Source organism: Boleophthalmus pectinirostris, unplaced genomic scaffold, assembly GCF_026225935.1.
Source record: "Boleophthalmus pectinirostris isolate CB_2022bp ecotype Guang Dong unplaced genomic scaffold, ASM2622593v1 HiC_scaffold_19, whole genome shotgun sequence".
NCBI classification, from domain to species: Eukaryota; Metazoa; Chordata; class Actinopteri; order Gobiiformes; family Gobiidae; genus Boleophthalmus; species Boleophthalmus pectinirostris.
The window spans coordinates 30,735,471-30,762,785 of record NW_026571140.1 but is presented as its reverse complement, the minus strand read 5'-3'; the positions used below and the strand labels follow the sequence as shown (position 1 = coordinate 30,762,785).

The window sequence follows — 27,315 nt, the reverse complement described above, 5'->3', positions numbered from 1 at the left end:
TTACAAAGTTTGTCAGTGTTTTGACCTTGTGTGATGCTTGTTCCGGTATCTTCTTCTCTATGCACAGCCATTTTATACCTGATTCTTCCTGTGACCCGAGTTAACTGAAACACAAAGCTCAGAATAGAGCTTTTCATTGATCCAAATTTGGCAATGACAAACGGATCCGGTTACTCCACTTCTAAAAACAGCCGAACAGAGTGGACTTTATTTTCTCACATTCACTGAAATAGTTGCACTGTACAAATCTGTGGATGATTCATTGAAGACATTTTCTGAATTCCTATTTTAACTGTGTCAACAACCTTTAGAAATGAGAACTGTTATGTAAGAGGCAATCTGGAACACTTGTATTGTTGTGCTGCGTATGGGATTCTCTTGCTGTGCTAAAAGGTTAGAACAAGACTGCTGCTTAAAAATCCACTGCGAAAGTTCAGTTCTCAAAGTTTAATTTAGTCGTGGTTAGTGTTGCCACGACACTAACTATTCAGACATGATTGCGATACTAAGGAATAGATTTGATACAGATTCTGATACCACGATGGTGTTAAAAAAGCAATGTGATTTTCAACATTAAATAATAGTACTTTCTTTTATAGTACCATGTAGCCTTATAGCTGTGTAATCCTTCAGTCGTCCAGGTAGGTTCCATAGTGGTCCATGGGAGTATACTTGTCTGTGTGCTCTTATACTTGTTCAGATACAGCTCAAAATGCTAAAAAATGTATTGCTGAAAAAGTAAATAAATACCTAAATAATGATTATAGAATTATATTTAGGTCAGGGATTTTATTTTTACCTTTATTATATACGATACATTATGTATTTGAAATTGTCCAAACTAGGACATGGCAAAGGAGAAATACAGTTTGTTTACTGGACAAAATGTATTTGGTCGAATACGTTTCGCTGCTCATCCAAGCTGCTTCTTCAGTTCTGGTGAGATGCTGATGGACACCTCCTTATGTCTGTCTGCAGGGAGGAGCTAACTAACTACTTTGAACCTTTTGTTAGCTAGGCCTATGAACTGCACAGAGTGTGAAGTCTTTTGTGATCTGGCTACATCAGGTCCAGAGGTTTGAAAACACCCATTATGGCCCTGAATGGTTATGCTAATAAGACCCCACACTCTGTGCAGTTCAATAGACCTAACTAACTAACAGAAACTGTAAACAAGTAGGTGTGTTAGTTTCAGAGTAGTTTCAGTGTAGTTAGTTCCTCCCTTCAGACAAATATAAGGAAGTGTCCACCAGCGACCAGAACTGAAGAAGCAGCTTGGATGAGCTGCGAAATGTATTCGACCAAATAAACTTTTGTCCAGGTAACAAACTGAATTTCTCCTTTGCCATGGATTCTACCTGGATGACTGAGGGATTTTACACGCGTCCAGTCTAGGAGTCAATCACTGAGTAAAGCATCTGCTGTGCAACCTAACCCTTAAGTCATTGCACAGATATTAAAGGTGCATTGTGTAACTTTTCTGGTGGAGGGTCCGTCAAATGCTTTTCTCCTTAAGATGTTTTTGCTCGAATGTTTCACAGTATGGTTTTAATTTCTATTCATTTCTATTTTCATGGAGACCAAACCAGGCCAAGTTACAGGTCAGATCTGTATAGAGGCAACCACACAGTCAGAATGCCTGTTTTTCTAGGTATTTGTGAGCTATAAACCCACTGAATAAATGTAAGGTACAGCTGTTTAATGTCATACTGTGGAACATTCCAGGCAGAGCAATGACATATCCCTAGAAACAACCAGGTTAAAATAATAGCTATCTCTGTTACTTTCCACAACTGCGGGATAATGTATACAATGTTTTTATTCATATATTTTTTTTACATTTTCCAGCAGATGGCCCAGAGAGTTTTCGTCAGGTGGATGGTACTCCTCTGACGGCTGAAGACATCGTGCAGAAAATTGCTAACAAAATCTATGAAGAAGACGACAGAGGCGTGTTCGACCGAATCGTATCCCGCCTGCTCAAACTGGGGCTGGTGAGTGCACTGTTCCAAAATAGAATAATTTACTTGTCAAAATGCAGATGTTTTATGCTAATTTATTGTTAGTATCTCTGTAATTACTGCGTACATCTACACTGAAACAAAACTGGTTCCAAGAGTAATGTGTTTTCTGTCAGTAGCAATAAAATTAACAAAGACTGCCCCATGTCCTCCATCTGAAGTTATAATCCAGTGAACAACATGCTACACTTTTTGAGGCAATTGTGAATAAATACTTTTATAAATATTAAAAACAGTGAAGACTTCAAGCTTCATATGTGCCAGTTTTTATTTCATGTGTATCGTTATAGGTAAATTACACCAGAATTCTGCGTTCCTTCTCAGAACGTTATGACGTCGCATGAACCCACCCCTTTGGCACCAGAGGGGGCGCTGTGGGTGGCATGACATTTTAACAGCACGATCTCCTTCTGGGCACGCTCTGAGCCACTCACAATGTGTGAACTGTGATTTGTTCTAATAAAACAAAAAAACTGAGCTGCAAATGACTTTTTTACCACTCAATAAGTGATTTCCCAGTGTCTGAGTGGTTTAGACTGACAGCACCAGAGGGGGACTTTCTGTGTGTCACTGCATGATGTAAGATTCAGATTCAGATGGCATTTTAATTGTCTAAAGACTGTTTAGTGTTTGACATATTACTCTTACTTACTTTTTTTTTAAACTATTGAACAAACACAATAGATCATTATTTTACTTCATAGATTTTCAGATTTTCACTTCAGATTAAGATTTTTCATGTGTTTTTATTATTGAAAATGGTTTTCTTGTGACATTGTTGAATCCTGCATGTATGACCAAGAAGTTTTGAATAATTGGATGTAAATACAGAGTTGTGGGTGGAGAAAGGGTGTAGATGATAACCTTCAGAGCATAATTGTAACCATTATATATGCTAATTAAATATAAAACATTCATAAATGTCAATAAAACATAAATTTGTTTAAATCAAAATAAATGAGAAATAAGTGAAATATGAGCAGGGAAATTGGCTATTATAATATGTAGATTTTATGTTCTGGTTGGATAAATATGTTCCAGGATAATGAACATTGTTAAAATAAATGGTTCAATATTTAAAACAGCACAAACATAACATAACTTAACATAACATGGTAAATTCTTATGAAATAAAGATATAATAATAGGTGTGCATTAAGGACAGGATACTAGCTCTTTACCCATTTGAAAGACTTACATCTTCACATTTTATAATCTGAAAATGACTTGGCCAGTGGTCTGAGCTCTGTTTTGTTTTTCTCTCAACAATAATGAGTTTATTCAGATTTTTGATAAATGGTAAATTGCCTTATGCCCCAACAGTCATGAACAGATCCATAAAAGCAATTTTTTAAATGTTTTTAATCTCAAATATAGTCCACAAAAATCAATAACTGTCATTTCTCTTGTTTTGTTCAGATCACCGATAGCGAGGCGGACTCTCTGGAATACCAGGTTGCCGAAGCCCTGCAGGAACTCATCACTAAAAACGCCCTGAAAAACGAAGTGGACGAAAGAGCCGAAACAGAGGAGAGTGACGAGCTGAGAGGAGAGCAAGAAGAGAGGGATGCAGATGAACACACGGTACACACATACACACACTCTACACACACATGCGCTACACCCAGTTTAGGCCTGATATAGATTTAGTTTGGTCCTAGGGTTGTCAAAAGTATCAAATATCATATGCTAATCAATACTAAAACTATTATGGAAACTAGATACTATTGAAACATATATTAGATATTGATACAGAAAAAGAAAATAACTGGATAACCTCCCCTGAACAGTTTTATCAGAGCTAGTGTACCACATGTTATATAATACACAAATACTATATCTTTTGTTGAAAATTGTCCATAAAATCTATAAATTGTCCACCAGCATCTGACCAGAACTTAAGAAGCAGCTTGGATGAGCTGCGAAACATATTTGACCAAATAAACTTTTGTCCAGTTGACAAATTTAACTTCTCCTTTTGCCGTGTCTATAAATGATGATAAATGATGAATCTTTTGGGTATTAAAATCAGTACTGAGGATTGAGTGTAGTTTTTGATATTGGAATTTGAAATTGTAGTATTATGGCAACACTATTTGGTCGTAATGTTATCCTGCTGTAGTCCAGGTTTAATTCGAGTGTTAAATCCAGGTCTATAACCAGATGTTTCCAGGTTTAATCTAGGGCTAAACCAGATCTAAAAGGGGACTACATCATTCTCACTGTAGTTCTTAACAAGAAATTATCCAAATGAGGACAAAAAATAGGATAAAATCAAATTAGGCAAACCCACAAACTGAAGAGCTGTCCAAGGACCACCTGAAGCTGTGCAAGTATTATAGCATTACTAACTTCTATCTGATAAACTAGCTCAATATCAGTGGCATTAATCATTCCTCGGTGGTCCACAGTGGGACACCGCTCCAGTGGATCCCTCTAACGACGATGAAGAGGAGGAAGGAGACGAGGGCACAGAGGAGGAGAGAAACATGGAGGACAGAGAGGGCGCTGACAGAGGAGACATGACCGGAGATGAGCGATGGGATGGAGACTCTCAGAACGAGGTCAGCCCCAACGACGGACTCCAGAACCTGCAGTACTTCCCCAACTTCTACCGCCTGCTCCGGAGCCTCGATTCAGGTAATATATGATAATAGGCCTCCAGAAGTATCGGAAATCAGATACTAATCCATACTAAAACTAATTTTTAATGTTGGACACTACATTCTATTGGGTAAATAAAGATTGTATCGGTATTGAGTATTGAGTCTATTCCTTAGTATCGAAATCAAGTTTGAAATTTTTGTATTATAGGCTTGTGATGTTAAAAAATTTAGATTAAAGTTAATATATTACTAAGAAACTACTATAGTAAGAAAATATAGATTTGTGCTCCTCATCTTAAACATTATTGTTGCATTATAATTCCTATCACGAGAATCACTCATGGCCTCATTATAAACTGACACAGGCAGATATTGACTATGCGAGTGGATAATACAGTCACAATTGAGAAACCTGCCCAACTGTCACCCTGATCCCATTTTCATAACACATTTTTCCAGCACACCTGCGGCTCTCTATATTGACAATGTATGTTTTCCCTCTCCTCATTAAGACGTATAGAATAAAGCACAAACACGGTCAAATCAAATTATTCATAATCATGTCATTATAACCCCATTGTGTCTCTCCATGTGGTGCCTTTAGACTCCATAGAAACCAATTAACAACACAAGCTCTGTTAAACACATGGGAGATAGTTAGAAAATGTGTAGTGTCACAATTGTTGTTGTAGGGATGAGAAAAATGTGAATATTGAGTATTATCAAGTCTATAATATTTATCAAAAATAGCTGAAAAAAAAAAGTATATATAATGTAGCACAACATTTACAGGCACAGTGTAACTTGTTGTAACTTGAGGCTCTTGTTAAATGTGTCTATCTCCATGGAAACACAGCTTTTCCTGCCACCAGGCGTAGTTACAGATTAGATCAGTGAGAGGCGAGCCTGGACATAGTTAGAATGCATGTTTTTGCCCTGTGCTTTTTAGCAACCAGAACACCTGTAATGGAATAAATTAAATAATATCAGGTAAGACATCTCTGTGGAGAGAAGCAGCTGGCATACTTCGCAAAAAAGTTACATAGTGTACAATTAAGCACATTTCTTATTAGAGATGCCACAATAACCAAAATATTGTGATATCGTATTGTCAAAAGTCTCACTATAATATCGTGGGCTGTCACAATATATCGAATTACAAGTTTCTTTGCTTAAATGCATGGTTTTATAGTAGCAACAGTTTATATACATAGGGAACTACATATCCCATGATTCATTTCAGTGCAAACAAGATAATTTCTTGGGATTATGACAGAAATAATTAACACCAAAATCTTGTCAAGATATTTTTAAAGCAAAAAAGTATCTCATCTACAATTACATTAGCCTCTTCAAAATAATAATATCGCAATAAATATCGTACCGTGAGATGTACATCCTGAAAATATCAGATTTGACCCTATTTCTTTTGCAATACCATAATACTGTTGGAACACTGGGATTATAAAAAGTATCACACTTATAATAATTGTCAATAATCCATGGGTTTCAGGATGATAAATCATTAGGACCATAGCGATGAACAATTTAAAACAAAATATTGCATCTTTTGTGTTCTGTTTGTGTTGTGAGCAGAGAGGGACACGCAGGAGAGAGAGACCCTGATCACTATAATGAAGACTCTGATCGACTTTGTGAAGATGATGGTGAAATACGGCACCATCACGCCCGAGGAGGGAGTGTCCTATCTGGGTAAGACTTAAGTATACAAAATGTACAAAACAAAAAACATGACCCTTAGTTTTTTGCAGAATGTATTGTCCCCAAAGAGCCCTGGGAGTCTAAGAAATGTTCCCCTGATTAATGAAAGATACATGATACAATTTAAAGTTGATATAAACAGAGCTGGATCTTTCCCTGTTCTCTTGTCAGTGCATATGTTCCAGTCTAGTGGATATCTTTGTGCCACAGGCGTTTTGAGGGCAGTGTACACACAGATAAAGATCAGGCCAGGCACTGGTTTCGATCACCTGCAAAGGACAGCTGTCAACTCAGATCGTGTTTATGTTTGACAGGGTCTTATTCTTAGAAGGATGTTATCAAGTGTGGTGTTGCTTTTAGATATTTTTCGTAAATCATGCTGAAAAAAAATCTTTACAGATGTAAATTAACCGCCAATTATGGAGTCATCACTATTATTGATTTCCTATGATAACAGCTTCCCCATATAATTTATTAGCGGTAGTTTCTGCTCATTAACTGGAGGAACATGATCGGCGACCTGCTCTCTGTCAGTAAAGATGAATAAATCAATACTCCTTTAAATGACCTGTGTTCCATGATCCTTTGTACTCCAGGAAACAAAACTAATGACTACCCATATAAGGCGACGCTGTAATTTTAGATCCTGCATCTCCCTGGTGACCTTCTGCTCTGTGTGGCACGGAGATAAATAGATGGAGCTGAATGAGAATTCACGTTCTCAAAAAAAAAAAAATAATAAAACTAAAATTTAATCCAAGATGTGGGCAATGATTGAACAAACAATCCAATCCAATATTACCTTTAATATCGCTACCATAGATTGTGTCAGTTCAATTATTGGAGCCCTGCATTTTATCTGAATCTATTTTTGATTTTATTTCCATTATCATTTTTGTCTTAAGTAAGTATTTTTGCAATTTGTGACATTGCCGCCAACAGGATAACCTCCCCTGAACAATTTATTTATTAAAAGCTTTTCCTTTTAATAAATATTTATTTTAAAGTCCTTGAATAATAATTAATACCAGTACATTTTAATGAATTGATTTAAGCAGTTTCTATCTCTTTAAGATGATCAGGACCTCACCACGTATCGTAGAGGACACGTTTTCCTGGTGACCTTTCGTTCTGTGTTGTTGTGTGCGATAAGGAGACGGGATATCGCCTGGCAACATGCTAATGCTGGTGCTTCTCCTCTTTTGCCCCATCCGCCCCCTCTGCTGCCAAGATGAGTCACTCAGACCTGTCAGTCAGAGATAATCGACCTTCTAGATAGAGGCTATGCTAGGGAGAAGAAAGAGATGAGAGAAAAGGGAGCGAGACAGAGAGAGAAAGAGAGAAAGATGGGATAGCACCCTTTAATGAGAGGACTCTTAGCTGCAGGTGGGATGGAGCAAGAGATAAAGAGAAGGTAAGGTAATAGTGGAAGTGTAAAATTGTAAATCTTAGAGAGAGGGTTTTTGAAAATTGCAGGATTGCTGTTGTGATTTTAAGATGAAGAAAGAAAGTATTGACAAAAAAGAATACAGCAATGTTTTTTTGGAGGATCCCACTAACAGTATTTAGATATGACATCAATCCACTGAAAAATGTGTCTTTAACTTTGATGCTTAAGTGCCAGAATAATGTGAAATGGCTGCAAAATTGTTATCAGAATAAATAGGGACATACTGTTTATCGTAACAGTGATTCCCATTATTACGGGAGACAATTGTGGCCCCCATAGTCTAAAACAACCTGGACTATACTACTCATTGTATTAACCTTAACTTTTAAAAGAGACTACGCTGGTCAAACTAGATTAAATATAGGCAGAAAATTATATCTATATTCCTGTATGTAGTCATTGGGTTGCAGAAATTTAATAATGTAGTTAATTAATGTACTTATTTAAAAGCGCCTTTCTGGGCACTCAAGGACACTGTACAACTGCAACAATTAAGACACATAATTAAAAACAATAAAATAATGCAGGGTTCTAAATCATCAGGACATTAATGGGGGTAAGCTAATTTAAAGATGTACAAACGCTAAAAGGACTTTAAATTGTGTTGCAATAAATTATTTTTTTGATGGAACAAGAGCATTTTCTTCGGACTGACTGAACAGCGTGTACCAGAGACTTGTAACAGTCTCCTATATGTCAAAAGAATCGACAGCAGTGCATAAGAAGACGTCATACTGTTCCTTTCTTCTGCTACCAAGAATGTTAACTATAAAAAGGCTGGTTTTAAATCATTGGTAATGTCACTGCAGAAAAAGAATGTTTGGGTTTAGGTTGAGTGCAAAATAAAATTGTGAGTTTGGGATTTTCTGTTTATTTACCCGTCAGAGCAAGAAGATTAATAACACCAAAAACAAAATCAGTTAATCATCAAGTTACTTACTATGAATCACTATAACAATATTCCTCATCACTTAAAAACCCATGAGTTGTCAGAAAGTTAATGATTAGATTGTAAATGGATAATATTGGGCTATGTATGTACAGGGCGTATATGGGAAGGAATAAGTCGGTATTTTGAAATATTTAAAGGTGCACTGTGTAACTTTTTGACAGGAATTGGCCACCTGCTTGTCTCCATGGAGATGTTAGTGCTTTGCCTGGAATGTTTCACCATATGCCTGTAAGCTTATTGGAGATGGAGACAAGGAAATAACACCCTGAATATTGTTTATTCAGGTTAGATCTGTGGAGAGAATTAAATAATTTTTTAGCGATTTAAACACCTGTAACTGGATAAATGCAAATGTTTAATGCCATAGTGTGGAACATTTGAGCAACAGTGGTGGAAGAAGTACTTGATCTTGTTAATTAAGTACAAATACTGGAGCAAAAAAATAAAAGTATCACATGAAAAATTTGACTTTACCATGTCAACAAACAGGTGGCAGACCCTCCATCACAAAAGCTACACAGTGCCCCTTTAAATTTTTGAACAAAACCTAAAGAATCCCAGTGCATATGTTACGAAGCTTGCCATGTGGTGCAGGGGCATCCATATTTTGCCATGTTTTGCTCTGTAATAGTTTAGTCAGTGTTTGTTGTGTGAGGCTTATGCACGAGCGGAGCCACAGTTGGTCTGAAACGTGGAACATGATGCTGATCTGAGTCATGTGAGGTTAATGGGTTTGGATTGCACACTTCCTGTTGTTTCTGATGCTGTTTAGTCAAGTGGAGATTTAAAAGCCCTGTATCTCATTCGTGCTGTTTTCTAATCACAATAGACAGAGAGCTTTGTAATAATAATGATGGCTTGATTATGTTTTTTTTTTTTAAAGCTAATACCAATATTTGTGTTGCTTTAAGTTGAATTACTTTGTGTATGAATTGTGCTCTGCAAATAAACTTAGCTGTTCTCACAGGGACAGTCTGAAATTTTGGACATAGGACCTCATTTCCTAGTGAGCCAGAGTCTTGGAGACATGTGGAGACACTTTTTAAAATATTCCATCCAGTCCTTGTATTTACAGAGGTCACTGGTGCTAGGCTAGTGCATGTCAATGGCCATAGTTATCCTGCCACTAAAAACACTTTTACTCACTCCACAAAGCACCCGAAGCAAAACAATTATAATGCCAGACTGTCGATGTAAATGTCTGTGTTGATAGAATAATGTTTGAAATAAAACTAACCTTGCATCGCATGAATTGTTGCATGTTGTGGGACTATTTTATCATATATCAGTCCACCGCTGCCAAGCTTTCTATCAGGAAGTACAACTCGTTGCTGCTGCTCAGACTTAAATCCTTCAAATGCAAGGTTGATTTTACTACTAAAATTATTCTGTCGACACAGACATTCACATCGACAGTCTGGCGTAATAATAGATTTGCGTCGGGTGCTTTGGCCATTGACATGTACTAGTCTCGCACCAGCGACCTCTGCAAATACAAGAACTGGATGGAATATTTAAAAAGGTGTCTCCACATGTCTCCAACACTCTGGCTAACTAGGAAATTAGGTCGTACGTCCAAAAAAGGGCCCATATTATGCTATTTTCTGATTTATGTTATAATGTTTCCTTATCAAAAACAGACCAGGAGTTGCGTTTTGTTTCATTCACACATGTTTAACACACAAACTCTGCATATTTAGGCAGAGTTTTTCTCTCAAACTGAAAACACTGGTAAAACAGGAAGTGCTCCAGAGTGTATTTATGTGTATTCATTGTATTTATGTATTTATGTCCAAAATTCTGAACTGTCCCTTTAAAGTTGCAGTAAATTTCTCAAAAAACTATTGTCAGATAGCATTGATACCTGTTGATTTAGTGATTATTAGTCTGTCTACTCTTTTCCACCTTGTGATGTCATGTAGTGGTACTTTTCAAGTTAACTGCTACCTTTTACCTTTAGTTCAGTGAGATTGGGCATTCTAGAGCTGAAATTAACCAAATGATTCCAGTGAAACTCCTGTATAGAGTTTAAAAACACAGTAGAGCACTTCCTGTGTTGTGTGAATGTGAATGAAACAAAACACAACTCCAGGTGTGTTTTTGATGAGAAAACAACATTATACCACCAGAAAATAATGTAATATAAGCCTTTTAAGCATTTTCTTCTAGGTTTGATAAAAAATGCTTACAATATTAGATTTTATTTGACAATATACTGTACGAGGCCAAACCACAAGAGAAAATTAGATACAGAGATGATTGGGTTGCTTTGCCACACTTCCTGGTGAATCATTGAATTAAACCATGTCCGCAATAATATTATAAAGCTTTCTCCATTTAAAATCCTGATTATCGCTCACTCGTAAATCCTCTGCGTGTATCTGAAGGACATCGAACTGTTTTCAATATAGAGCCAGAGATTCATGAATAAGACATGACCGGCTTTTCACTAACCCACTTTCATTAATTCACAGAAACCCTTTTTGTAATGATAATACAGCAATGAGGCACACAGGGACACATCCATTAAAGCTGTATGATTTTATGACAAATTGTAATGCGAAATGTGTGGGTTTTTTTTGTGTGCTTTGTCTGCAGAAAACCTGGATGCTATGATTGCGCTACAGACCAAGAACAAGCTGGGCAAATCTCTGGGGCCGTCAGACTTGGGTACGCAGCATGTCCGTCCCACCTGTCAGAAACACAGAGAGGCTTCATTGTTTTATTCATCAGAAACTCAGTCTAATTCATCCCAGTATACCTCATAAAGATGATTCTATAGAGATTATGCACATGACTTCACTGCATTCAGAGTAACAGGGGCACATTAAAGATACATGTAATTTTCTTGAGAAGGAACATCGCCTGCATCTTTTCATGGAAATAGAAAGTTAAAACCATACTTCAGAACATACTCCATGGAGATAGACACATTTTTTTTTAGAGATTATACCTAAAGGAACAACATTTCTTTGGAAGTAAGCAGACCAACTAAGAGTCAGGTTTGTGAAGAGGCAACAAAAACAGGCAACAAAAACATTTAATTTTAGTATATTTTTTAGAGTATGATATCGTTTTACATGTTGAAAGCTGTTCCACCTTCTCATTGCTAACATTAGGTCCTGGGACACAACTTTAACAATTACTCATCTCAGGCTATATAAGAACAAATGCCACGTAATCCAAAGTTACTTATGCAAAATGTATTCAAATTGATCTTAAAAAATGAGAAAGTGAAGTAAAAATGTTGTTATGTTTGCAGGAAAAAGCTTTGACGAAGACGACAACACAAAGGCAGAGGCGGCAAAGATGCAGAAGGAGTATGAGAACCTGAAAGACTCGACCAAAGAGGAGCAGCCTTCAACCGACACCAGTCAGTCCACAGCCAAACCCTGACGACCTGAGGACACACAGACCTGTAGTGATTCTAGTCATAGAGCTACGACAGACGGACCGACAAATAAACAGTGCAGAGCTTTATCAGCAACTATTTGAAATCTCAGGGTACATTTGTGAAAATATTTAGGAACTGTGTGCAGCTAAAAATGTGTTTGTAATGAAATGTGAAGGCCAAAAACCTACTAGAAACCTACTAGATAGTCAGTTTTATAGTTATAACCTTAACTTCAGTGTAGTTATTATGTTTTCATTAGATGCACTTAGTCCCTTTGAGCATATTTTAGTTTATCCCTTTTGCGTTTAATCATTTTAAATTGTTTTAATTGACATCACTTTTTTTTTTTTTTTATTACTTTTGTACATTTTTTATTTTGTTTTGTATTTTGCTTTTTGTTTTATCTTATGTTTTATCTTTCCAATAAACATACCTCATTTTTACATCATACAATTACAATGCACTCCCCCTTCCTCATACATTAGTCACCAATGATGGCTAAACATTTAATGGGTAAAGAATGAAAATAAATAAAAGTTTAAATTCAAACTGCAAATTTAGTTTTAACATTTTACAAATTCCAGAAATTATATCCATTGGCATATGATTTTTTTTGCAGTTTAGATGACTCTAAAGTGTTAATACTCCTGGAATAATTAATTCACAATCGTAAAAACTGGTCCAAAAAACTCATACATCCCAGCCTGCAACCTAATATTCTCAGTGCCCCAGCTTCACAGATCCCCAGACAGGAAATGACCTTGTCCCTTGTTGCCGCGGTTACAGATCTAGGCCAGTCCAATCCGCTCGCAGCAGGACACACTGTGCACTGTCCAGCTCCACTAATCCAGACTTAGACACAAACAAACTGCAGATTAACAGCAGCCCTTTTATTCAAATGTAAAATACGACAGAGAAAAGTACCCCCCCACCCAGACACGCAACTGTCCACTGGTTTCAGAATGATGACAAATTAGGACTGTTGCCGTAGCAATTGATAATTAAAACAAAATGTCATATAGTTTGAATAGTGAAGTCCTCAAAATGTTGACGATAACAAGAAACTGAAATCTATGAACCCAAGAATAACTGACTAAATTTGTATAGAGTTTTATTGGGCTTATGGTAGGTGAAAACCTTAAATATACTGTATACATAAACAAAGATAAACCGATGTCTTACCATTTATTAATCCTTAATATTGCAATGAATTTCTGACATAGTCTTAGTCTAGTTTTGGAATATAGTGTATATTATTAAAACACAGCAAAATATAGCCGTAAAATAATAAATCTCTGTGGTTTTCTGATGGTTTAGTTATTAAATCTTACTCTTAATTCATTACCCTCAAAACTACAAATTGTTTTCTTTAAGTAGATGTGTCCATAGCTGTCACAATTGTACCTGATTTTTTAAAAAGTCTTGAAACAACTACTATAAATTAGAACCTTCGTGCAATCCTTCCTGGTTGTTGAGCCACCATTTATGACGTTCAATACTAGCTTGACAAGTTCATGAATTTCCAAATGAAAAGCAAAATATTCTGAGCTTTTCTTCTTCTATCATTTCCAGGTCGACCGGGCAAATCTGAAACTTACTTGGAGGCCATCAGAAAGAACATCGAGTGGCTGAAAAAACACAGCAAAGAAGAAGGCAAAGATGGTAAGACTCTTAAACTAACTACTTCTGTGTTAGAGGGAGACTTGAGAAGAGCCCTAATTGGTCACAAGCACTTCAGCACGAAATAAAACGTTACAGCGCCTTTGTTAAACCCACATTTGCAATTTAAATCAGGAGTCCAAGACCAGACGAGAATCCTCCACCGAAATTCTCATGAATATTTATAGCTCCTCTTGATGGGCTCGTCCTAATTACTGCGATTGAAGTTTCTCAAGTTGAACACAAAAGTTGGAGCATGTTTTTCCCCTCCCTCCTCTTTTTGTGAATGTGAAGAGGGGGAACGGGTGTTGTTTTGTGCAGCTTAGCAACTCTGTCAACTTAAGTACACTGACGTCTATGGAAATAATATGCAGTTAAAGGGCATGTTGTTTTCTATACATATGAGCAAAGTTTGTCTTGCTCCAGTAAACAAATATTATATAGGCAGCTCTTCAGGTCAAAATCAGTCCGCTGTGTACTGTCTGCATCAAATTATAAAGTGTACTCAGGGGTGTAGTGGGCATGGTACGCGGGGGTATGCCATCCACCCACTTCTCCTGACGAGAGATATAAAAAAATACCAAATATAAAATAGCCTAAAACTTAAATGTCAAACCGGAGCTATTGGCAATGACGAAAACAACCTGCATAGGCTCATGAAAACTCCAGTACTGTCCTATGGTGACCTGCGATATGAGGGGACCAGGACTGATCCAGGACTAAAACAGGTCTAAACTAGAGCGAAACTAGGACTAAACCAGGACTAAACCAGGTCTAACCAGGACTGAACTAGAACTGAACCAGGACTGAGTATCGTGGTCCTGCAGGTGCACCCATGTAGACTGTCGGGTGACTGGAGGAGAAAGGACCAGCGCAGAGGTCCACGCTCCACGGGGCTCGGGGTTCTCTCATTCGCTCTCAAGTCCAAGATTAGTCCTGGTTTAGTCTTAGTTTAGTCTTGATTTAGTCCTGGTTTAATCCTGGTTTAATGAGCGGGATTCATCAAATCGATGACGTCACGAATGGCATTATCCCCACTTAAAAAATCCTCACTACACCGCTGGTCGTACTGTCAGAGAATCAGGAAGTGCATGGGTTAGCATGCTAGCTGTTGTTAAGCTGCAGCTCTGACAAGTACAATGACAGCCAAGGAAATACTTTTTAGTTAAATAACTGGATATTTACTCTGCTTTGTGTTGGGATTGTTAATCTCTTTATTTTAATTGTGCCAGGAAGGGCATCTGGCATAAGTAAAAATTTATTATTACTTTGGTTGAACTTTTAGTAATAGTAATAATAGTAGTACTAACTAAAGGTAATTTTTGGAGTAGTTGCAGCAGCAGAAGTAGTAGAATGACTTTATAGGTGTTTAGAGCTTGTTTTTCTTGTGTACTGGAGTAGCCTGTTATTGAAGCTGCATTAATTTTGTTTTTACTTCCATAATGTGTATTGTAAAAGCAGTATTTTGTGGTAACATTTTATCGCAAATTCATAAGAAAGAGCCAAGTTCGTTGCTAAATGAGGGTTGGGATGAAAGCTGATTGGCAACTTCACTTCTCCATCTGAAAAATTGCTTTGAATGCTGTGTCAAAAAATATTGCTCATGTCAAAAAATATTGCTTGTGAATACTAGTGATGTGTGAAGATTTGTGAGAGCTGGGAACTAGTTTGACAGATTCTTATTCCTTTCACGGTCTGAAAATCAGGTACCTCAGCTTTAAGCCTGAATGAAGGACTAGATCAGATTTGTATTCAACTTTAATTGCTTGCCCAATAATACATCATTTGTAACTAGCACAGGGGTTGCTTCTGGCGTTTTTTGTTTATTGATCTGCAAAGACCAGTAAAGGGTCATCAAATCTAAAACAAATGAACTCCTTTGAGGCCGTCTCTAATGAAGCAGTAACAGGGCACAGTCAGCAGCTTCAGTGACCCAGAAACTGAAGAGGTGTGAAAAACATGGACCAAAATCACTGGTCCAGAGGAGCAGAGTGAGGAATCAATGCTTCGTTAACACAGTAATATCAAATGTTAATGACTTCACAGCGCTCCAGCCATCTGCGCTCTGATGACAGAAAACATGTTTGTGAACTGTTTTACAAGACGGAGGCAAAGCTGGTGTTATGCAGAGGTTAAAATCATCAAAACGTGAACTAAAGATACATCTGATTCAAGACTCTTCAGCAAAAACACTAAAATTATGTAGTATTTGTGGATTTTAGAGTGGTGTGAAATTAAAACTGTTGATATAGGAATAACAAATCAATCTGTTGAATGGCCAGAAGTCTTCAAAATGCTGAATGCTGAAACTCAGGAATATGCAGTATAAAAATGACTTTTTCTCTATTTTCTTTATTTTAAACATATTAAAATATTACTGTAACTATCACTATCCATTCTATATTAATTTGTATTCTGGTAACTTGGTTGTCATATCATATATATCATGAATAAACATATTTCTGAAATGTAGGATTAGTTAAGGTAAAATAATTGTAAGAGGTGTTGTTGGGTTTTGGGATGATGAGAAACTAGGGTCGTTGCCACAGCGATTACCAACTTAAAACATACTTTAAAATGTGGAAAAAATCCTCAAAATTTTACACATATCAGAAAGCTGAAACTCTCGTGACTAGAAATGGTACCAAGCTTTACGTTTCAAATTAATTTAAGGAGGTTTTCTAATACATTCAACTAAATAATCATCGCAGTTTGAGGTGAACAGTGTTAAAACCATATTCGACCAATCACAGTGAAGTATGAACTCTTAGAAGAAGTACATAACTTTAATGACCCATTACAGGCAATCTAAAGTTAAAGGTACTTTGTGTAACTTTTATGGTAGTGTCTGTTACCTGCTTTGTTTTATGGTTATGTTATTGCTCTGCCTTGAATGTTCCACAGTTCTACCTCACATTTATTCAATTACAGGTGGGTTTATAGTTAAAAAATACCTTAAAAATAAGCATTCTGACTGACTGGGGTCACCTGTCCACAAATCTGACCTGTAATTTGGACTGGTTTTGTGTCCATGAAGATAGAAAGGTTTAATACCATATTGTGAAACATTCCAGACAAAGCAATAACATCTCCACAGAGAGAAGCATTTAACAGACCCTCCACCAGAAAAGTTACTCAGTGCACTTTTAAGTTGTCATTGATGTACATTAATTACATAAATTGTGATAAAACTGCAATAATGATTTGGCTCGAAGAAAAGTGAGATGTTCAGTTTGACGTGAACAATTTTGAAACCTGATTCGACCCAGATTTCCCCTAAACTTGCAGAGATGTAAAAATAGGACGATTTGGCAACGTTTTTATGGAGCGGCAGTGTCCTGGGGGAGATCAGCGGGGGCTCATCTCTATTATACAGGACACTTCATTTGGATTCAGGGAGGGAGGTGGTTGCCCCTGACGACAGAAGGCCTCCTGGGACCTCAGTGGAGACAGATCTGGTCAGGACAGAAACACTTCACTCAAAAGAAGCTGTTTATTTGACTATATTATACTTTTTTTTGTACTTGGTTTGGTGGGATTGTACCTGTGGTAAATACTCATCACAGTTTAACATCAGCTGAGTGGCAATTTGTGGAAAACATGCTGAAAAGAAAACTACAAAAATACAAGAAGTAGCAGTGAGTTCAATAACATACTCACTCTACCTGTGTCATAAGCACAAAAAACTCCATCCCAAATGCAGTTTCTGGCAGTTTAAACATTCATCCAACAGAAATAACAGTTTTATCATTTGGTTTTTGTTATTCTAAACATAATGATTGTGTAATTTATAAGGGTGTAAGTCTCATGATATGATATCATCACAGTATAAACTTCACGGTGCGATATTTATTGCAATATTTTGTGGAGGCTAAACAGATAAAATGGTGAATATGCTTCTGTTTCCTCTTAAAATGCCCTGACAACACTTAATCCAAAGAACTAAGAGTTAAAAGTGCTTAGAACTGTTATTTCTACTTGTAGTCTTCACTAAAATGGAGCCAAGGATCATGGTCTATGTAGTTCCTTCTGTCTTTTTTAGTTATTGCTGCACCATAACTCTTAATATAAGCAAAGAGACTTGTAATTCAATATGTTTTGATGGTCCACAATATTTTTGTGAGAAGTTTGATGATACGATATCACGATATTTCAGTTATTGTTACTCCTTTAGTAATTTAGACATGTATTAGCTCTTCTCAACATTATGGGAACATGAAATTCCCTGTCACATCTGCTGCCCATGTCTGACCGAGTAAAGTCAAACTAAGCAAGATTTGTAGTTAAATCTTAAATATAATGTTTTAGTGAAAAGAAAAGTCTAATCTCACGTGCGCTTTAATCAAGATGGGGAATTTAAAGATCACTGTACGACATATGGATGTATAAGCAGAAAATTTGGGTGGGACAGCTAATTGTTCTCAAGGATCTAGATTACAAAATTTATCCATGGGTTGCAGCTTCCTGTTACATGCAACACTTTGAGGACTTTTTTACCCTTCTGAAGTGATGATATTTTGTTTTCATTTGTTAATCGCTATGGGAACATGCCTAATCTTTCATCATTCGTGAACTCATGGATAGGCCTCTTTTTGTAGTTCGTATTTCTGCCCACAGAGGATGCCTAAGCCCCCCAGCATCACTGCTCGCTTCCCAGATTTATATTTAGTCCTTGGCACACTTTTGGTCAGTTTTTAATTTTGTCTGATCGCTCAGCATTCCTGAATCATTTTAGCTATGGTAGTAATTCATTTAGAGTAAGTTATGGGTAAATTTGTCTATGGACTATGACGTCTACATCTTAACTTCATTTACCCCTTCATCTACCCCCAGTTTGACCCTGATTTAGTCCTAGTTTGATCTTGGTTTAGTCTGGTTTAGCCCTGGTTTGGCCCTGGTTAAGTCGAAATTTAATACTGGTTTGCTCCTGGTTTTCTCCTGGTTTTGTCCTGATTTGGTCCTGGTTTTGTCCTGATTTGGTCCTGGTTTAGTCTTGATTTGGTCCTGGTTTAGTCCTGTTTTAGCCCTGGTTTGGTCCCGGTTTCATCCTGTTTTGGTCCTGTCTTAGTCCTGATTTGGTCCAGATTTTGTTCTGGTTTAGTTCTGATATGGTCCAGGTTTTGTCCTGATTTGGTCCTCGTTTAGTCCTGGTTTAGTCCTGATTTGGTCCTGATTTAGTTGTGATTTGATCCTGGTTTAGTCCTGATTTGGTCCTGGTTTAGTCCTGGTTTGGCCCTGGTTTAGTCCTGATTTGGTCTTGGTTTAGTCCTGATTTGGTCCTGGTTTAGTCCTGTTTTAGCCCTGGTTTGGACCAGGTTTAGTCCTGATTTGGTCCTGATTTATTCCTGATTTGATCCTAGTTTAATCCTAATCTGGTCCTGGTTTGGTTCTAGTTTTGCCCTGATTTGGTCCCATTTTTGCCCTAATTTGCTCCTGGTTTTGCCCTGATTTGCTCCTGGCTTTGCCCTGATTTGGTCCTGGTTTAGTCCTGGTTTGATCTCCACCTCTCCCTCCTCTCCAGCTCTTTTATCTCTGAAGAGGAGCTGGAAAAGTACAATAGCCTTTTGGAGCCAAACGCAGCACCATGGAAACGGGCCCTGGGCCATTTAGCATGTTTACTCGAGCACAAGAGCCAATAGAACCAGACCTAGAATGGTGCTAAAAGTGATACGAAAACCAAGACTAAACAAAATATCTACAGAGGCTAAACAAAGGACGACGGATCAAACCATAAAGCAGGTCTGAACCAGTTCTAAACCAAGACTATACCAGGTCTAAAACTGGGCTGTGTCACACATAAGGTCTTGGGTTGAGCCCAGTTTTGTCCTGTTCTTTAGTTACTGTTTAGTCATCCAGGTCTAGTCCCTGTTTAGTCCCAGTTTTGCCCCTAACCAGAATTAAAGACGACTAAATAGAAGGACTAAGCCTAGAATAAAACTGGTCTTTTGGGATCAAACAAAGACCAAAGATGACTAAAATGGGACTAAGTTAGGTTTAAATCAGCTCTAAATCAGGACTAAACCAAGACTAAACTGCATCATACTTGTCATGTACCACATAATTTTCGGACTAAACATGGACCAGATCAGAACTGAACCAGGACTAGAACAGGACCAAACCAAGACCAAACTACAGAGGACTAAATCAGGGCCACACCTGGTCTAAATGACGGGACTAAATGTTTATTGACACCTTGGTTTGTCTCAGTATGTGTGATCGTGTGTAGGCCTGGTATCTGTGCACATGTCGTAAACAGATGGAGATTGTGAGTGTAGAAGCTTCACGCTGCTCAGACTCAGACTACAGTGAAGTGTCTAATAAATCCTGCAGTAAATCGTGTTTGCCTCCAGTAAATATAAACCGCAAGACTGCAATAAAAATGTATCTGATCTAATTATAAGTAAACTGTTATATAGCCTCTAATGAATAGCACTGGAAATGTCTGAGATTTATTCAAACAGCTTCTTTTTATAGGCCAGAGTTTAGGTGTTTTTGATTGTTTTTTTTCATACATATAATAAACTTTGGTCTGATAAAGAATATGTTACAATAAATGATCAGTAAATCAAATGAACCTCATAAGACAGTTGTTTGTTGTGTTTGAACAGAAGGCTACACAATGACCCTGTAATGGAAAAGTGGTACCATATTGTTCGGACTATAAGTCGCTCCGGAGTATAAGTTGCACCAGCCAAAAATTGCGTAATGAAGAAGAAAAAACATATATAAGTCGCATTTGGACTGTAAGTCACACTTTTTGGGGGAAATTTATTTTGTCAAATCAGAGACTAGGAACCGACATTTCATCTTGAAAGGCAACTTATAGTAATAACAATATGACAGAGAACAACAGACTGTTAACGTCACATATGAACAGTTATTCAGATAACTATAACATAAACAACAGAACAGAACAAGTTTGCTAAACTCTTGATCTCACTCCAGATCACTAAATCCATTCTTCATCCTCGGTGTCACGTCTGAGCAAATCCGCAACCTCCGGAGGTAAATTGAGCGCCGCTTCCTCTTCTGTGTAGCTGACATCAGACTCAGCATCAGTTCCAGTTAGAATTATTCCGCCCTTTCTGAATCCCAACAGCATGTTTTCGGTTGTCACTGAAGTCCAGGCTTTGTCAGTCCATCCAATGACTTCCAGGAAAATTTCATGGCGCATCCTCTCAGTTACCGTGAAGCTGTGTTCTCCATCCCTGCTTTCCGCCAGTCCCTCACAAGTTTCTCGCTCACTCCAAACTTTCTTTGTCCTGCTGGATTGCTGTTTTCAGCTGCATATTTCTCTACTTGCAGCAGGACAGCAACTCTTTCTGCAGGAGACATTCGCAGTACAGCCAAGTGACAGTGGTACAGGAGTAATAGGAGCAGCAGATATTGACCCACAAGCCTAGAGCGCTCTGTCGCAGCTATCAGTGTGAAAATTTTAATATACAAGTCACACTGGAGTATTGTTGCAAGACCAACCAAACAATGAAAAAAAGTGCAACTTATAGTCTGAAAAATACGGTATTTTAAACTCAATTGTGACTATAACCTCAAACATAACAAGGCAATTGAATCAGAAAGGGCATCTGGCATAAAACATAAGCCAATAGTAGCACAATTGTGTCCTTTCTAAGTCACAATTTTTACAATTCCCATAAATGTAAGTGGGGGTATGGCTTGCTATGGTTTTGTTATTGTGAGTAATTTGTGAATCCTTACTTGAGAACAATGTACAGCCCTGAAATTATTCAAAAGTTATTGTCTGACCTTGTTTGTGTCCTCTGTCCATCTGTTTGCCTCTGTGTCCCAGGATCACACAGAGAAGAAGCCGATGGCACAGCTGCTGCTTCAGGCTCACAGTTCATCACTTACAATGAAGGATTTTTAGAGTTTATATGTGGTTGTTTCTAAATTTAGTCACAGCCACATGCACCACAGCCATGCTGCTGTCTGCAATATCTATTTTTCCGTTAACTTCTTCTTTCACTATATCTGAAATTATTTGAGTTTTCAGTTTATCAGTTTAACATTATTTGAGTGTTTAGTTTAACAGTTTAGTTCTTCACTCAATGATTTTTTGTGATTATTTTTTTCTTTTCTTCTTGGAAGCAGTTTTATTAGTTTGATACATGTGGACCATGCATATCCCTGATTGGCTGTTCCACCTGTCAATCACATTTGAGCATTTGGCATTTGAACACAGGGACGTGCACCGGTGACCAGACTCACATCTTCTTAAAGTATCATGAAGAAGAATTGTGTTTTCTGTATCCCAGGCAAATTAATCCCTCTTAAACTCTCTCCAACAAACTGACCAGACTGTATAAATATAGTTTGGGTCTTTTTGAGTTAAAGCCATAGTGGGTCACTTTTTTACCCAAAAATAAACGAAAATAAAAACTTTTTTTTTTCATTACCGGTATGTTTATTGCACTAAAAAACATTAAAAAGTGCATCATTACTGTCAGCAGGCTCCACAAACTCTTGTCTGACTAGTATTTGCTATGGAAATGCTGTTCCTTTGGGATTAATAATCCACTGTATGGCATAAAATTGATTTATTTTGATGGAGATTGTTCCCAAATGTATGGTTTTAACTCTCCATAGAATTGTGCAATTGACTTTCCACCTCTAGAAAGTTACATAGTATTGCATTAAATGAGGTAGTATGAGGAAAATAATAAAATGCTTTGGTTTTGGCTGTAGTATCAGATTACATGTCATGGTTGGTTGATTTCTCTCCATTCTTGATTATTGGTATCCTCTTAACTGCAGACAACTGACCTCAATCTCTCTGGCATGAAGGAAGGAAGATTATTTGTTTGGGTTTCCTGTCTCAAGAAAGAACTAATTTTTTACTGTTTAGCAAATCATGTTTAAAACTACCGTAAACAATATAATTCATTATTTCTTTGTCTATTTTCTTTCTGTGTTTTTCAGATTACGACCTGTCCAAACTCAAAGACTTCATGGACCAACAGGTGGACTCTTACATTGAGAAAGGCATTATTTCTAAGGATGAAGGAGGAACAATCAAGAGGATCTACAGCAGTCTGTGAAGCCAGTAATCTTACAAAGCAGGACTGAATACAATACAATACTATCTGACAGCAAAACCTTTAAAAACGTAGATTTCTTCAAAGCATGGCATTGTACAATCAAAATGACCCCCAATAGTGCTGATAGCTATTTACAGTACTGTGCAATAAGTTGTAGCCAATCTGTGTGCAAAATAGTTGAAAAAAAAGTTAACTAGAATCAAACTCTTTTGGTCTAAATATGGGGGCTGAAATTAACATCAAATAATGAAATTAAATTGTGTACTTATTAATTAAAGCAATCTTAAATCTTATTGGGCATTTTCCACATTTGGTTAACACGTTTTTGCACAGTATTGGCTTAAATTAATTTTATTTTTCTCACAGCTAACAACTGCACGACAGTATAGAAGAATAGGACAAGTACTATTGGCATTTTAATCTAACACTAAAAAGCTTTTATCAAATTATAATTTATCATAATGAATGTTTGAAGTGTCATACTTGTTTCCTGTCTATCTACTTATTTTTGTCAAAATCAACTCAATTCCTGTAACATGATTTATAGCCTGTTAAGTTCTAATATGTTTTATTCTACCAAAAATACCGTATATTGTGTATCCTTCAGTGCCCTAAATCTTACTTTTCAGTTCCGCTTTTGTCCACTAGAGAGAGACATTGTATAGGCATATTTGTTTATCTTGCTTCTGTCTTTAGTGAGTTACGGGCTGTAATGGTCTAGAGGCGAAAGTATTTTAACATGTGTGTAAATAAGTGTGATTTTCCTAAAATGTAAAAGCAAATAAAAGATTGTCTTTTCTTTATTGGTGTGCTTAAGTGTGAAATTTCAAGACATCTTAGCCTAGATTAACCAAAATATTCATCAGCACAGATTAGGATCTCTGTCTTTGCCCTAAAAATATGCGCATGAAGACTATGTAGGCCCATTTGGTTATAATTTGGCGATACATAGGCTTACATATGTATATTTTAATTTTTTTTTTTAAAAAGCTAGTAATGGCATTTTCTTTTGCTGTGTGTTAATTACTTATTAAACTTAAGGATAAGCTATTGTAGAAATTTTTGAATGAATTTTGAGTTGATTTTGTGTTTTGTATCCACGAGTTACTTGCGATAAAAATTTAGCACCGTTGCCATAGAAACCTAAGTTTAAACAAAATATTATATAAATTGAATTGGCAAAAGTCCTCAAAAAGCTGAAACCCATAAGTAAATTTGGCGTTAATTAGTTAGATAGAAAAAATATATATATAATAATAATTAATAAATAATAATAACCAACGTATTATAACGTAACAGCGTAGCCGTTTTTGAAAAACAACCGATGAGCGGTCACATAACGTCAATTTAACGTCTCCTGTGTGGATTATAAGTTTTCTTCTTGGTTTTTGGTCGATATATTTTCTAATATTTGACCGAAAATGACGTCTTATAAGGATCTAATGATGTACCAGCTGAGCTCATTTTTGTACCAGAGGTTATACTCGACGGCACAGGACATTTTGGGACACGTGGAGAAAGTTCTGACTGAAGGTTTGGAGGGGGACCGCCAGGGAACCGGACTGGACTTTCCGGACTCGATTTCAGGTTCGAGAGCCGAAAAAAACATGGAAAAAATATATATGTATATCTGAGAAATATTAGAGTTGAATATTAGTTGAAATGGCCGTGAAGCGCCAGAAAAATGACAGTAAACAGGACCACAGACTTTGGCCATATATAAGTCACCGTCTATGGCCAGGTCGTACAGAGGTCCAGCTTTGGTTCTGCCAATTCAATCCAGCCTTCAATAATGGCCTAATAAATAAAGATTAGACCCGGTTTAGTCCTGGTTTGGTTCATGGTTTGGGTTATGTCCTCATTAATTTGCCGTGGTTAAGGTTTGAGCTCACGTTAATGTTAAATAGACCACATTTACATTTTACACAAAACACACTGAACCTTTGAGACCTTTTCTTAACTTTATCTTAACTTTATCTCAACTTTACCTTATGATGATAATGGCCAGTAGGACCTATGTGATGTATTTATTTAGCACTGTAACTTGTATCTTGTTTTAAATACAAAAGATAAATGGATTTGTTTTACCCTATTTTTTTATTTATTTTCTTAAAATTAGATTATATGTACTGGAATATCTGGTTGTTATTGTTGATTCTTATGTTTGGAAATAGGCTACTCTTTGTTTTACTCATAAGCATATTAAATAAATCTACTGAAATTGAATGTTTGCATGTTATCACCATGGAATTATAATACATTATTATTATAGATCCACAATTGTCACTTTCAATATTTCTAAGCAAGAAAATGGGATATTTTACTTATTTGTAACTTTTTTTTTCTTTTTGACAGCCGCTCCTCTGACCTGCATCACTTTTGGAGATGGGAATCAACCAATAGCACCTCCAGCACCACAAGAGGCCCACCTCAGTTCAACTGAGGAGTTTGTGCTCAGCACCAGTGGTAACACTGCACAGGATCAGTACTTGCAGGAGACAAGACAGGAAGGAGGAACTGATGTTCTTCAAGAGCAGGACTCTGCTGACCAGCTTTTTGAGGATGTTGAACACAATCAGCCAGAAAGAGACAAACTGCAGACAGATTCTGAATCTTACAATGATGACACCAATGAAGCCTGGAGGGGACAACGTGGAGCAACACCATCAAGAAATCTGAAGACAAAAGTGTCAGAACAGCTCAGAAATATAAAAGAGGAGGTTACCCAGTCTACAGAGAGGCCACACTGCAGTGATGTCTCTGGAAAAGGTTTTACACACAAAAGTTCTCCAAGAGTCCATGAATGTGCACACAGAGGGGACATACTGTATATATGTGACGTCTGCAAAAAATCATTCATAACCATCAATGAACTGAAAATCCACAAATGCACTCAAACAGGGAAAAAAACATATCAGTGTGACATCTCCCAAAAATCATTCACAACAAGGTCTAAATTGAAGGTACATGAATGTAGACACACAGGGGAAAGACCGTATCACTGTGACGTCTGCCAAAAGTCATTCAGAACGAGGTCTAATCTGAAGGTACATGAACGTAGACACACGGGAAAGACCGTATCACTGTGACGTCTGCAAAAAATCATTCACAACGAGGTCTAATCTGAAGGGTACATGAACATAGACACACAGGGGAAAGACTGTGTCACTGTGACGTCTGCCAAAAGTCATTCATAACCAACGATATCCTGAAAATCCACAAATGCAGTCATACAGGGGAAAAAACGTTTCACTGGGACATGTGCCAAACATCATTAAAAGCGAGGAGTAATCTGAAGGTACATGAACGTAGACATACAGGGGAAAAGACATACTCCTGTGACATGTGGAAAAGCGTTCAGTCAAAGTCGTAGTCTGAAACAACACTAATGTGCAGTAAAAGCAGAGGTGATGAGTTTTGGTGACGCTCCAGCAGAGGACGCCACACAAAGCAGCTGTCTGAAAACAGAAGAGAGCGAAGCTGAGTTTTCTTGTGGATTTTGTGGGAGGTGGTTTCTTCGTGAGTCCAGCCTCAGAAATCACCTGGATCATCTGACCAGAGCAGATGTGTCTATCTGCGAAGTGTGCGGTCAAATCTTCTGCCAAAAACCTTTGCTTCTACAACACCGCAGAATGCACTGATGAAGCTAAAGCCAACTAACGCACTGCTAAAGTTAACTAAAGACAGAATTAAGCCCACTTTATGGTCGTGCGTCAAATCGTCTGCATCGTTGCCTTGAACCCTCTCCGCGGAGCATCTGTGTTGACCGACCTGCACCTCAGAAATTTTTTAACTATGCCTAGAACAGACGCAGACAGCAAGGGAAAGTGACGCAGACAATAAGGGCTGTGATTGGTCCTCTGTTCCACCGCACTACAGACATTTCCGGTACTCCGCTTTCCCGCTTCATTTTGTTGTTGCGGTGAATTACTTCGCGATGCATAGACCTCGACACAGATCCATAAATCAAAAACGATGACGACAAGGCGACGGCGGCAGTGTGCGTTGAGTCGATGTAGAACTATAATTCAGCCTTTATAGTTCTACGTCAACTCAACACACACTGTCACCGACATTTTAGATTTATGGATCTGCGTCGAGACCTATGTGCCACGAAGTAATTCACTGTCACAACATTAGGAGTCTAGGATTGTGTAAACAAAATTAAATGGGAAAGCGGCAATCCGAAAATGTATGTAGAGCAGATGTAGAGGACCAATCACAGCCCTTATTGTCTGCGTCATTTCCCTTACTGTCTGCGACTATTCGACGCGTAGTTACAAAATTTCGGAGGTGCACGTCTGTCGACGCAGACATTCTGTGGAGGGGGGTTAAAGGCAACGCAGACTCTGTGTCGCAACGCAGACGATTTGGCACATGACCATAAATTGGACTTAATGCCCTGCTAAAGCTAACTAACACCTTGCTAAAGCTGTTCACTATGCAAATTTAAGA

The 27,315-nt window shown here is 37.5% G+C and overlaps 1 protein-coding gene across 1 annotated transcript in view; it reads left to right on the top strand.

The window, feature by feature from the left end:
• Positions 1-23,483, top strand: part of scg3 (secretogranin III) — a 30,056-nt gene extending 6,573 nt beyond the window's left edge. The window contains exons 5-12 of the mRNA XM_055154954.1: positions 1,852-1,994; positions 3,441-3,605; positions 4,433-4,661; positions 6,224-6,340; positions 11,350-11,421; positions 12,014-12,124; positions 13,718-13,807; positions 22,742-23,483. Coding sequence (XP_055010929.1) covers positions 1,852-1,994; positions 3,441-3,605; positions 4,433-4,661; positions 6,224-6,340; positions 11,350-11,421; positions 12,014-12,124; positions 13,718-13,807; positions 22,742-22,860 — 1,046 coding nt within the window. The 3' untranslated portion in view covers positions 22,861-23,483. The remainder of the gene's footprint in view (positions 1-1,851; positions 1,995-3,440; positions 3,606-4,432; positions 4,662-6,223; positions 6,341-11,349; positions 11,422-12,013; positions 12,125-13,717; positions 13,808-22,741) is intronic.
• The last annotated feature ends 3,832 nt before the right edge of the window (positions 23,484-27,315 follow it).